The 14682-nt window shown below is 41.3% G+C and overlaps 1 protein-coding gene across 5 annotated transcripts in view; it reads left to right on the forward strand.

Moving 5' to 3' along the window:
- The window catches only part of LOC121613817 (WD repeat containing planar cell polarity effector), a 78585-nt gene that overhangs the window by 14760 nt on the left and 49143 nt on the right, over positions 1-14682 (forward strand). For all 5 annotated transcript variants that reach the window (XR_006007213.1, XM_041947466.1, XM_041947464.1 and 2 more), the window contains exons 2-3: positions 9164-9248; positions 14123-14167. Coding sequence is in view for 4 of the 5 variants with exons in the window: in XM_041947464.1 (XP_041803398.1) it covers positions 9164-9248; positions 14123-14167 (130 nt within the window). In the remaining variant the exon portion in view is untranslated. The remainder of the gene's footprint in view (positions 1-9163; positions 9249-14122; positions 14168-14682) is intronic.

A 14682-nucleotide genomic window follows, 5' to 3' on the forward strand; every position in this document is an offset into this window, starting at 1 on the left:
CTGCTAATAGCTAATTCTGCAAACCTTTAATGGTGTCCGTTTGGAAATGGAAACAAATAAAGAAAAAAAAAGCATTGGTCAACTTGTAGGCCACAGCATAGCTCACTGAATCCATAGCAACATTATACTTCTGTTTACATCCTCAAAGCATCATGGGAAGTGAATGACAAAATCTGTTAATGTTGAACTATAAATGTTGACATCAGTGGGGTTGCTTGCATGACACTTATTACAGTAGGTTTGCATTGTATTAGTATGTTATTGTTTTGTGGTTTTATTGCACAAGTCTCCTCTCCACTGCATAGACAACCTCTTATCTGTTGTCTCAGTGGTCAGAGCCCTCCCATGATGTGTATTAGACTCCTTTCAGGGCTTGGATTCTTTGTTTTATCCAGTTTTTAACCTCTCATGATCTCAGTTTCTTTGGAGGCATGTTTTCAGATTGTGTCCACCTTCCTTTGCTCTGATATGAGACTGGAAGCTTGAGGAGTTCTCCCTCAAGAATATACTGGAGATAAGGGCTTGTGGGAGTCTGTGTATGGCTTCATATGTATGTAAATGTGTGCATGTGTACATTTCCTCAGGTATCACAAGGTTAAAAGATAGGAGAGTATGCATCATACTGTATATGCCTTTCCATGCATACGTATGTGCTTGTGTTCCGTATGAGTTCACATATCAGAAGTCTGAGAGATTGGAGTGTATGCGATGTAGTACTGACTTGAGTGCCTGAGTGTGTTTACTGAATACATGAGTGTATGTGTTGAACTAGTTTGTGACTGAGACTTGACAGGAACTCCAAGGCAGCTCAGATTGGAAAATATGCATTCATGCACTCACAATTACACACTGTTACCCCACCTATCTCTCTCTGTGGTTATACTTTCTGGTCGCTCTTTGTATGTTCTTCATGTTTGCCAGGTTTCTCTCCAAGAGCCAAAACAAGACCAGGCAGTAGCTGAGAGAGAGCGTCTGCCAGAGATAAAGGCTGTGGGGAAAAAGTCAGGAAATTTGAAACTTTGTCCTTTGAGAGAGGTGAGACAATAAAGAGTAGAGTAAAACTTGCAAGAGAGAAAGAAAAAATCAGACACACTGAAATACTGTCCTTTGAGAGAGACGAGACAAAGAATGAAGAGAGGAAAAATTGCCCGAAAGAGAGTGAAAGCTTGCAGACAGGGTCAGAAAGCTTAATGCATTTCTAATAGGAGGTACCTCAGAAAAACATGGGAGACAAGAAGAGGAGAAAAAAGATAAAAGGCAAGGGACAAGTAGGCAGAGGGATGATAAGTGAAGGTACATGAGAAAAGGAAAAGGGAAGGAAAAACCGACAGACAAACCTACACAGAGCCAGGTGAGGAGAGAATGTGTAAGTGTGTGTGTGAGATGCGTAATGACGGGGTGTGTGTGTATTGGAGGCGGGAGGATGAGGCGAGGCACTGATGGCCTTGTGTCAGTCACCCTATGGCAGCTCTTTAACCCTGTAATTTACCGCATCACTCTTTTCACAGTGATGGGACCACTGCAGCAGCTGACAGCACTGCCTCTGGCGTGTGTGTGTGAGAGAGAGAGAGAGAGAGAGAGAGAGGGAAAAATTGTAAACCTGTGAGAAAGGATTCTTGAGATGTCAAACAAAATGTCTGTGAGCCTGCCTTCATTTCAGGCCTGTCTGTCTCTTCCAGATCCTGGACTAAGGCCCTAATAGACCCTGGGGTGATCGCAAAATTTGAACTAATTTGTATAACCTCACATCTGCTGCAACATCAGCGACACTACTTTAAGTACCCTAAAGTTATCTCAGTTAACAAGTATCCTTTTCCAGAAATCAGTTGTGTCAATTGCAGTCATTGACGATGCTTGAAATCTCTGTACCAGCCAGTCTCAAACTTCAGAATGCTGCAGCCCAGTTCCCTATATATTTTTTATTTCATTGACAGAACAACTCTATGTGAACATGGTCCTGCTCTTGCTGTGTAATATTTGAGGCATTCAACAGCACAAAACAAAGCGCTTACACTTAGAAGTCTATAAATTGTCTATAATAATACATCCACATACACGTACCAATTTATAAAGCAACAAATGTAAGACATTAAGTGCAAATAGTAGATTGTTAAGTGTGTGTCCTGGCTGTTTGGCACTGGATAATAAAAGCTAATACAAACAATCTCACAATATCCAACCCAATAACACAACATAAAAAAACATATAAACATATACTGCATTCTGATGCACTTCTTGAAATGCATCACAGTTAGGCTCATTGCTGTGTAATACTGTACGCATTTAACAGCACAAAACAAAGCACTCATTCTCACAAGTCCATAAATTGGCAGCATAACAGCTGTCAAAGTCTTGATGTCTGGCTGAAAAGACCTCACCTTTAGGCGAAAATCAGGCCTCTATCATCTAGTTAATTCCTGTACTTGGGCTTTAAAGTCACAAGTGCTGAAAATCCAGTTTTGCACAGATGAGTGGTAGCAAAAGGCATCAGAAACATCAAGGCCTTGTTTGACACATCAGTATATTCTGAGTAAACATGCATCCAGAAATGTGCAGAGTGCTTCTGTGTGAAGATCAGTTTCATCAGTGTCCTGCTCCCAGGAACTGAGACCTGCAATGGCATCCTCGTTACGGGGGACAAATTGATTCTGGATCCAGCTGTGTTGCTCGCTGAGCACAGGAAAGTATTCCCAGAGCTTCCTCCTCAGGGTTTGCAGGTGCTCTCTGATGGCACCTGTCAAAGAGGTCAGGATCTGCCTCTACGCTTTATTGAAAAATTCACCCAGCTTGTGACACGACATGCAACATGGTCACTGCTTTTTCTTGGAGGGACAATTTGAGTCAATCAATTTGAGTAGCCAAAAATGTCGGCCAAATACACCAGCTCACAAAGCCAGTTGCATCTGTCTGACAGTTTAAAGTCCACGAAAAATGTCCTGACTTTGTCTTGTGGTAAAAAAAAGTCAAGTGAGCTGAACCTTGCCACAGGAAAGCCACCAGACTGCAGCATGCAGGAGAAGCTGCCCGTGGTCACTGTCCGTCCCCTGGCGCATGATATGGCAAAGAGAGCTGCAGTGGACAGCTGTAACCAACAGAGCCACGTATTTGACCCTTTTCACAATTCTAGTGAGTTTCCCCACCATGCTGCTCTGTCAGTGCTTTATACAACAACCACAGTCAAGTCTGTTTCATTGGAAACCATAGTTGCATTCAACGTTTCAGAAATGGTTTCCACTGTAGTATGTGAGGTTAAAGGTGTGCAAAACAGAAAGTCCTCATGTATTTCTCCATCATATCTGACAAAAAGCAAATTTGACAACCTTGCAACGTTTGTCAACTTATTGATCTGGAGAGCAATGTGTTGTGCTGCAACACATCTTCAGCCATATCATCAATACGGTACTTTACTTTGTTATCCAACAAAGAAATCAAGTCAAGCTGTATAGAAGCTGTCCCACAAAATCATCATTCCAACCATCTCCTGATGGTAAAATCAAATCCTCCCCAGTGATGGGTGGCTTCCAAGTTTTTCCGATCAACTTTGCTACTTGGTAGGGCGCCTCCACTGCCTTGGTGTTTTCACTTCCAGTATCACAAGTGGATTCTCATCTTGTTTTCAAAAAACATTCTTGGGGCTTGGATGAATATTGTCCAGGTTTAATTTCTAGATGGTGGTGCAGCTTGCACAGTTTGATGGCCACATTGGCTAGCACCTCTGAGCATATCACAGACACTCAAGGGAGTTCCTATGAGTCTCTCTTTTTGTTTTCATGGATTCGTTTTGATTTTCTGATGATTTGATATGATTCTCCACAGAAAGCCTTCCTTTTGCCACCAATAAATAGCCTATGATAGCCAATAAAGAGATATTGCTTTAACTACAATTCCCAGCCAGTGACACGATACAAGATATGCTCCAAATCAAAACTAGGTCAGATAAATAAAGAATACCACATTTAAATACCACAGCTTTGTTTTTATTAGTTTTGATTTTGTTTTTCTATGTAAATATTTAATCCGAAATGTTTTTTGGTAATTTCGGCCCATCTGTGATACCTTCCCTGCTCACCATGTGCTGCGACCCACACTATGGGAATTACTGTTCTGTAGCTTAGCATTGAAGTAGGTGCTGGTTATCATGCAAGATAACTTTGCTACACAAACCTACACGAAGGCATATGCATATGAGGAACACCTCTCACAATCAACAATCTTTACCAGCATCAGAAACTCAGAAGAGGAACACAAGTAGTCAGTCACAGTTTTTGTGCCTCTCATGTGGTATCTCCATTGACACTATTGCCTTGATGCGTAGTTATAGGTTTTAGGAGGTGCACATGACCTATAGGGCAGCTATGGTGGATTCTCAAACCACCTGTCCTACCTGCCACCCTAAAAGTAGAACAACACATCATTCCTCCTTCCGGGACAGGATGTGGAGTAACGGCATGTTTGAAGACCAGAAGTCAGATTCAAACCAAGTACGTTTGTGCTGTATATCCATCAGGATATACCCACAGTAGCCAGACACGTTACGCTCAGAGCATGTATGGAACAATAGCCCTATGTTAAATTCTGTTAGCTTAAATAAATGTCTGTTTGGATTGTGGCTGTTGAGAGCACGAAAGAGTGAAAGATGGGACAGGATGGCAATTCAGATATCTTAGAAAGGCTTCCATTATTTGTCTCTTTCACTGTGAGAGAAGCAGTCTCAAATAAATATTTACTCTAAGTTCTGTCTTTGAGCTTCTCTTTCACACATACACTCATATCCAAGCACACTCATGCAACGACACTTTCTGATGCTCTTGTTCGTCTTTGCACACACATACATGTGCACACAGACACTCTCACACTCTGCAACCACCCAGAGGGGACAGTGAAAGAAGAGCAGAGAAAGAGATGCAGAGAGCAGACAAGGTCGTAGTTCCTGTGGACTGTCTTTGAAAGAGGAGTCGTATGTTTTCCCACCCCTCCTTTGATGTTAAAGCAGCCTCTTTACTAGTGTAAAGACAGGGTACAATAACCTAGACCCCCCCACCCCTCACACAACCCTCTGTACACTGGCTGTACACCCCCACAAAGCTCTGCGGGGGGACAGGTAACCCACGGCAACCCCAACCAGAAGTCAGAATGAATGTGGCAGCTGTCCAGGACAGGCAGCATGCTGCGTGTGTGTGTGTATGCTTCTGTGCTTGAGTGTGTGTACTGTATGTCTGTGTATGCGAGTGTGTGCGCAATCTTGTAGCGTTCAACAAAAAGTTTATTTAAAACGTGTTGCCAGTTTTTTAAGTGCTTCATACATTTAGTCATCAATATTTCAAAATCACAGGTGATCCTATTCACAAGAATATTACCTTATTTAACATATTACTCACTTCAATAAGTACCAGTGACTTATTTTATATGCTACTGTTCTCAAATTGTGCCATCATGGAGCAAAGCCGTTCATGTGATTTCTGAAACTGGACTCCCGTACCCCTTTTCCACCAATGGTATGGGCTTTGTTTGGATTCACGCTCCTAATTTGAAGAATTTGGAGTATTTCAGCCAAAAATAAACAGCCTGAAAAGTTGAAAAAAATAGCAGGTTTTCAATAACAAAATAAAATAAAAATAATCCACCCCCCTGGCACATACATGCAGTAACCAATCGTAGGCCTGATAATGACAAAAAGGTTTTTACATTTACTTTTAAATGTAGGCACAGTTGTGACAAGTCTTGTTATCTGGTAGTTTCTTCCAGATAGCAATAACAAAATAAATAAAAGCAGCCTCACCAGATCTGGATTTTATTCTAGATACGGTTTAAAAACTGACACATGATGACCTGAGAGGTTTGACTGAATTGTAGTAAGTGAGCAGGTCAGAAATGTGCTGGGGAGCCAAATTAATTCCACAATGCACCAGTGAAGTTAATGTGCTGAGTGACATGTTTGACTTTGCATGTTCGTGTAAAGAGACCAGAGTGGCAGGTCATTAGACAAACATGCTGATGTGCAGGATGTAACAGCACAGATGAATGGCAGCCATTGTAAGTGGACTGATTTTCGGTTACAATTTACCGTCGTACACCTCATCTTGAACAAACCATCTGTGTCTGTCCTTTGTTATTGTCTCACTCTCTCTGTATTGCTTGTCCGGATACATGCAGCATGTGGACACACGAATCAGTCCCATCCAACACACACTCACCCAGTTTGCTCTCGCATTTTCTGTATCTATGTCAGCCCCCTTGTTTCTTCTATTCTTCCATAAATTCCCTGAGGCCCCGACAGCTGTGCAGAAAAAGATCTCAAGAACTTTTAGGTTAGCCAGACTGGCAATAAGTAAATGAAAGCTGTCTGAAATGAGGTTTTCCCTCCAAAAGGGCTGACTTCTTCTAAAAAGGGTGGTTAGGAGAGGATAAAAGAATCCTCTTATGTCAGTAAACTCGTTACGCCGTTGCTGCCATGCCATGCTAGCCCCAGCGTTTCCATGGTACCCGGTGTTATCTATGTGTATTTTTGTTGGGACTTGTAGTTTTGGGGGTTGAGTGGCAAAATGAGTTTTTTTTTCCCCACACCAGGAGGTGCAAGAGGGGAAAGATAAGAGAGAACCCCCTCTCAGCGTTAACGAGAGAAAATAAGAGGGAGAGCGAGGATGGAGAGACGCAGAGCATTAGCTGCACAGATAGAGAAATGAATGTCCGACGCAGCAATACTGCAACACCTTTGCTGCACTATACAGAGATTCTGCACTGGCCTGTAATTTACACCCAGTCTTGTACACTGAAATGTCCAAGGGTCCGTCTCTCTGTAATATTATCACAAGCACTTTGCATTATTTGTTTGAGGTGGCAGACCATGTGCTCCACACAATAAAGCAACATTGGTTAAAGATTAGTTTGGTTTTTGGGGAAATATTATTTCCTGTTTTCTTAAAATCAACCAAACTCCACCCAAAACCTTCTTAGTGTGTGCAGTGTAAAGATATGTTGAAGGTGAATTTAGTCTAATTCATCTCAAGTATGTGGGCTCTAAGACATGCTAGGCTAACCGTGACTCTCATGTAACTTCAGATTGCATGACAGTGACAACTTTTTTTCTTCATTTTCATATGGAGACGTACCATAAATATTAGCAATAGCAGTAGAAATTGTACTACTGCTAATGCTAATCATTTTTTGCCAACAATCACTATTTTTCAATTAAAAAATCTCTTAAAAACAGCATTCCTCTTAAGATGTATTGTCAGTAACGTACTATGTTGTGTTGATATTTGTTATACTGAAGTAGATGTACAGATATGTTGAAATATGCACTGCTGATATTGGTGTTTTCACTTGAAGTAGTTGCAGTAGTTCAAGTTGTAGGATTGCTAGTAGTGATAGTAGCAATAGTGGTGGTGCTTGTTTTAATAACAGTTGTTGTGGTGGTAATGCAGTTGTGAGCAGTAGCAGTTGTAATTGATATTTTATTGATTCCACAGTAGGAAGTTATTTTTGGTGCTGAAACATCAGAAGTGGTTCGATGCACTGTTGGGACACTGCTCACACAGACAGAACAAAGTACTCCAGCAACATACAATAACACACCATCAATACTACAGGGGAAACCCCACAGAGAGGACCAGAAGAAAGCAACAGCTTAACCCCCCAGGAACAGAAGCTACCTGACTGGAGAATAAAGTCTGTAGTAAAAAAAGAAGGATAGCCGGCGCCTGTCACAGACCTGTTCTGTGTTCACTACCTGATGTGTGGAATGCTGCCTGCTTTGTTTTAGCTGTCAGCCCCAAAGTGTGTGTCCGTCACTGCTCACCTGTGATGTGTGAATGAAGGTACAAGAGCTGTCGCCTATGACCTTGTCTCAGTGTCAGCCTGAGTTCATGTGCATGTCTGTCTGGTTTTCTGTTCATGAGTTTTTTTGGTCAAAATGTGCATCCATACCTGTAGAGCAACCCACTACTATTATTCCAACTTACCTGTAAAGCAGGTATAACAGGTACAGGAAGCAGTTCCACAGAAGAGTATTATGTTTCACTGCCATTGTCATATTAGCTGGAAAATCAGTGACTATTGCAACTAATAACTACTATTGTGACTTTTACTACGAGTATGACTCCACTGCTACTTTAACGATGACTGCCACCACTATGGAAAAAAGACTGAAAATGAAATTGACTAAAATTAAGCACTGGGTAAAAGTTAATCAGAGAAAAAAAAGCACATTTTCTGTTCTATTGATAAATATTGGTCAGGTTTGTTTACATTGGCAGTTTTGTCTCATGTCATTTCATACATTTGCATTCACATTACATTTTCATTCCAGTGTTATGCTGGTTACTTGTTACCTCATTGAAAAATGACTGAGTGCTTCACCCAAAAAGTAATGCTTTACTGTGATAAGGTTTTAACATTTTAGTAACTTTACTTTAGTTAGTATTTCTTCATTGAAATGCCACCATTGGTAATGTGCAATTCTGCTTTTTGCAGACAGAACAAACGTCTGCAGTGGTGGAGAATTACTCCAGCCCCTCAAAGGTTTTCTTTAGCTCATATTCCGTTTTTTGCATATTTGCTGTCCAGTTAAATGGAAAGAGATTTCCTGGCCATTTGCTGGCCCCCTGGACAGAGCATCTTGCTAATCAGGTACCTCAAAGCAGGTGACTCAATAGTAGCGAGAGAGGCTGTGTGATTTCTACAACATAGTATGCTATGAGTTTGTGAAGTTGTACCTGGGTCACAGGGGTCAGACAATTAAAATCCAGCCTCGGCTGCTTGAGTAGAGTTGACTTGAATGAGTTCGGATATGCCAGGGTCTTTAGCAGCTAGCTTCATGTTAGCATGTTGCTTGTCCAGGTGCTTCAAAAGGTTAGAATTACTGTTCATTGTACACCATTAACTAGCTGCCTTGTCATGCTTTGCCATCTGTGCTACACTTTAAACATAAAGAAAATTACTGATTTTGTCAGTCTGGGAACATGGTCCAGTATTAACTGGCAGTCATACAAGTTCATGTGTATGTTAGCACGTGTGCCTACACGCATGCTTTGTTTGCCCCTTAGGCCTATTTTTGTCAATCTGTTATGTCGTCTCGTCAAGATATGCATCTGTGGTTGTGTTTGGTGTGCCCTGTCTCTTTCTCCTTTCATTTGTTCTTTCTCTCACTTGTGCCTCTCTGCAGACTTGGGTTACACTCCTCCGTCAGATGGCGTTCTGCCTGGCTGAGCTGCACTTGTGGTCCACCAAGAGCTCACTCCAAGTTAAAGGTAGCACTTATCACCATGTTCAATCTCCCTCTCTCTCAGTGATTCTCTCTCTGGCCCTTTCTGTCATCACTCACTTTGTTTTCACACCTTTTCCCCACCTTACCTATATCTACTTCAGCAATCTGACTCTCAGTCAACACCAATTCTCAATCTGTCTGTTTTCACTTTCTCTTTGTCTCTTCAGATTCTCGTGCTATCAATGTCTGTTTATTGCATTATACTACGTGACATTCTTTATATTGTTTTTTACAACATTAAACTGTATTTTGACATTGTTTAAAAGTGTAATTGGTTAGCATGATCACAAGCAACTCAAGAAACCAGTGAAACATCTGTATGTTTTCTGAGACCGCACGCATGTTGACTAATGTTGACAAAGGGATGCCACCATTCCCACATTTGTTTACAAGGAAGCTTGTTACATGCCTAGCCACAAGCCACAAGTTCACATGTTTGCCAAAGAGGGTGCCCTTTTTGTATCAAGTATAAATCAGACTGTCATAGACGAAAATTAAACAAACTAAAGACTTTTTTTTTCACTGTGAGAAGCTTGGTAAACAGTACGCGAGAACAGTTATACGCTTGTGATATCAACATGACTGTCTATCATTATAGGCAAGAGTAAAAGAGTAAATTCTAGTAATTGGTAGTTGAGACTGACACTGTGTAAATGGTTGTAATCAAATGCCCCAGTCCTCTGCACAAGCTAATACCTGCAACAACCAAAGAAACCCATAACTCTGATGAGCTGTTTATTAATCAGTTCATCTTGGTTCACTGATGTTCATTTCAGGCAGGTTAAAGCTGAGAAGCTTTACTTACTTTGGTACAATTACTGCTACATCACACTAGTACTCAGCTTCACAAGTTTTTCTAAAAAAACTGACCCACAAAACCAGTTAGCTCATACTTCCATTGTAGTGTGTAGTCCACCAAATTAGCATTAGGCTCCTGTTATGATGTCCCTATAGGAGTGCAACTGTCATGATGGACAGTTTAACCAAAAAGTATCAAAAGCGATATAGTAGAAACAGAGATATTGTCTTTTTTATTCCATGATTTCTTCTTCCTTATCAAAAGCTTGGACCGGAGCCTACATTACCCACAATGCAACACAAGTACCCAGATCTTCTAATAGTTCAATTTGAGATTTGGGTGTGTTGTATTAGTAGCAGCCTCGAGCAGAGATGGGAAGCGGGCTACAGAAGTCTGGCCACTTCTCTCTATCTCCACACTCCCAGATTTTTAATCACTTTAAACCAAGTATAGTCCTTGGCCCCGACCAACGCTGACTCAAGTGACATCACTTGAGGAAATGCTTAATACGTCTTTTTTCACATATACAGTTGTACTTCTGAAGACCTGTAAATGGATGTCAGTGTGTAACGTTGCTGGAGTTCCCCTTTAAAGGCGGTACATTTTCATATTGATGACCATTTCTCAGATTCACAGCTATCCGGATCTTTTTTTGTGTGTGCTTTGTACATGTACGGTGTTATATTCACACTACTTTTTGATCAGTTGCGTTAAGTCATGCACATGACACCACCTACATCACCATGATGTTTACATTGAGAAACGTTTACTAGCGACCAGTTCATCCTTGAGAGGCCCAGTGGGTGTCATACAAGTTTGACTTTTCTGGCAGTTTCTGTGCGTTTTCCCGCTCGCCACCTATCAGTCCATCTCTTCTGTTAGACGGAAATGCTCTGTTTCTCCATTTTCTTGTTTTCTCCCGCTTTCCATTCTGTCTTGTCTTTCACAGTCTGCTGAGCTTTAGACGAAGATAGTGTCTCTTGGAGCCTGACTGTGTTGTGCGTTTATGTGTATACACAAAGGTACGACAGGGTGTATATCCTAGGTGATGGTGACATATCCTTATTTGTTTGTTTTTTCCTGCTGTGTGTGTGGGTCTTCTGCTATCTTGGAGAAATGTGGATGGATACATCTGAGCGAAGAGGCCTGGTCACTGAGGTGTGACGCTCCCTATTGCCACTTTCCTTACATCGTATACATCCGCCTCAAAAACAAAAATATAGATTCATAAAAGCAGCATTTACTATATAATGCTATGAAACAGATATTTTAAATGTTGCTTGTGTGTGTCTGTGGCATGTGTTAATCATGTTTGTACAACTTCACACCACAGCAGACATCTCTCATAGCCTTCTACTGTAACGCTACTAAGCAGCATTACAGTTTCTAAATTGCTCTGTACAAGGAGACCTCAACAACCACTGCAGACTAGGAAAATAGGAGTTTTTTATTCATTATACTGACACAGATTTTTAACCAGATTTGACCTGGTGACCAATGTGTCCTACTTCTCTAACCTGTAATTTGTTGATGCCTAAATGTGATGCTAAGAAACACAGTATTTTTAATCATGTTGCTTTGTTCTTCTTCGGTCCTGAATGACATTTTCACTCTGTGAAAAAAGTTTTTTTTGTCCTAACTTTCCCAAGAGACTAGTTCTGTGATGAATGAAGTTAATGGGAATTATTAAAGTCTCCCTCCTCTCAAAAATGTGTTTTGCTTCACTTGCAGAATGACTGTTTTTACATTTGTCAGCTGAAGGAGGAACATTTCTCTGAGTTTACCTTAAATCTGAGTTTAAGGTGTGTTTGAACAAGCATGATTTTGTGACATCAGAACTAGTTGAAGCCTGAAGCATGGTTCAGTATATAACTTATCCAAGTGTCATGTGGAAAGTTAAAAACCTCCTGTGCACACCTTCCATCTTTTAATGCACAATATGTAACATTTCCACATGAAAATATGTGACAACAACTAGACCCATGTCATATATTTTGTTGGGTTGTACACTTAGTACATTACCCCAAATATTTGCAATAATGATCAAACCCAGAGAAATACGTAGTCTTACTCACTGTAACTGTGTTTCATTTGGTTGCCTCTACAGGAAACGCCAGATGATACTTCAGAGAGCGAGGGAGGAAGTTAGCTAGTGTGATTAGACATAATCTGAATAAAGCTTTAATACATTAACTTGTCCATGAACATTTCTGCCTGAGTCATGTCAGATAGATTTTTATTAGCGATGTGGTTGTTTAGCAATAAGGACAACTCAATGATCCCTCGCCACTTCACAACATCATCGAACTATGACTTTCGTTTTCATTGTTTTGAATGAGAGACCCCTATCGGAAATTACATGCTGTGCCCTTAAGAAAGGATTTCCGTGCATAGAAATCCCACAAATATAGGTTAGTCTGATTCCACACAAACTGAAACGTCATGCAAATGTTTGTAGCCACGCTTTGAGCAACATGCTGTAAATAACACTGATTATGTGCTGCGGTTGCCAATTTACACATTAAGCAAATAAAGAGCAACATGAGTATTTCATCGTAGTCATGTTTCTGGCCTGCTGATGAATGTAGATCTGGGTTTGGTTCACAAATTCCTGAGAACAATATGCTGTAGCTGGTTAAATACTCATCTTTCTTCACCTGCCTGTTGACACCTTACCTCTGCTATTTCATGCTGCGTAGGTATTTAATGCAGCATATAATATCTGATATTGTTTGTTGATAACTGCATCATACGGTCATGGAGGAAGCTATGCGGCTAAATGCATAAAACTGTAGAATATGGTGTTAATTCTCAGTGAGTTTGACACTACAAGTGAATCTTAAAGGACCAGTGTGTAGAATTTTGGGGGCTACATTGCCAGAGTATGGCATAACTGGAATGTAATACTCACAAGTATGTTTTCATTAGTGTATAATCAACTGAAAAGAAGAAACCTTGTGTTTCTGTTACTTTAGAAGTGAATCCTCATCCACAAAGTCCACTTTGTTGCACAGCCATGCTTGTACAGTAGTCCTTCATCCAGAGAGGGTCTTTCTCCTTTTTGCAAGTTTCACAGCCACTGTAGGTTCTCTTACACGCTGAGAAAGGGAAGGGTGAGGCGAGTGGTACTCATTTTTTTGCAGTCTGGAACCTCATTGCTAAATGCCACTGAATTCTACACATTGGTCTTTTAATATGACGAAGAATCATTTGATTTAATGTTAGAAAGTGCTTTCATACAGATGTTTAAAAAAAAACGTAGTTATTTTTTAATGGAAAAATGGTTGTTATTGGCTGGTACTCAAGGTTATAGTATCACTATCCCTGTCAGGAATGAAAAAGTGACATCAAGCCATTACTAATAGGGTTCCGTTTGTGTGTGTGTGTGCCATCAGCTCTCCTGTTGTATTAGTGTGACCTGGCCTCAGGAGCAGCAGCAGCCGCAGCAACAGTCGTGGAGCGATAAAGAAACGATGTGTTGTGCGAATCCGAGTCTGGCTGCTTATGGTTTTGGGCCTGCAGGAATAACACTGACAAAAAAGGCTCAGCTCAGCAGTTTGGTGTGTGTATGTGTATGTGTATGTGTATGTGTATGTGTATGTGTAAGTGTGTGTGTGTGCACACACGTGTGTGTGCTGCCTGCTATGTATATGTTGGTCTTGTGTTTTTGTAACTGGCTGCTGAGTCTGTGTGTCTACTTTTAAATGTATATGTTGCATGTGTGTAAATCAGAGTCTCTCCCTCAGGTGGGATGGGTTAAGGCACACTCCTGTCTTTATTAATACCCCTCTGCCTCCCCCCTCCATTCTGGCTCGGACCCCCCAGCCCACCCTCCCACCTCCTCCTCCCTCACAGGGCCTTATCTCAGCTCAAACCGTGGTGCTGGCAGACGGGACAGGCCACTGGCTGATAGCGATTGTTTATCCCACGGTGCGAAATTGCTGATCTGTCTTCTGCTTTTCCCTGACAGCTAGATGTTCATCTCTCTCTCTCTCTCTCTCTCTCTCTCTCTCTCTCTCCCCCCCTCTCTCCCTCTCTCCCTCTCTCTCGCCCCACAGATACAGATATTGGCACCTATCAGTACTACGATAAAGGAGAGCCAGGTAAATAGTGTTTATATTGGATGTCTGTTTGTGTTTAAGATAAGTTGCATTTGTCTTGTATTTGGAATGTATGTGATTTTTCTTATATATGAAGAAGGGCTTTTTGCTGTCTCCCACGCTCACATAAGCTGTAAACACACACAGAGACATACAAATTATTGGTCCTACACATACACTTGTCCACACAGAGGCTATTAGTATGTAGGATTTACAACCTAAAACCTTATACACACATGCACATACCACACACACACACACACACACACACAGGTTATTAGGCCTTAGTGGTTCTATCTCTTACACTCCCTGTGTTCCTGTTGACCCGAGGTCCTGCCACACAGTGATAGCAAAACTAAACTGTTGACTTTTTCCCAGATCACATAGCGAGAGGCCCCATGTAGTCCAGCCTCATATTGCCTCAGGCCAGGAGGCTTCCCTTACCATCAGGAAGCGCTCAAATCGCTCCCCCACGGTCGTAGCAGTGTAGGATCGTGCTGCCTCTTCCTTTGCTTTTC

Source organism: Chelmon rostratus, chromosome 11 (genome assembly GCF_017976325.1).
Source record: "Chelmon rostratus isolate fCheRos1 chromosome 11, fCheRos1.pri, whole genome shotgun sequence".
Classification (NCBI taxonomy): Eukaryota; Metazoa; Chordata; class Actinopteri; order Chaetodontiformes; family Chaetodontidae; genus Chelmon; species Chelmon rostratus.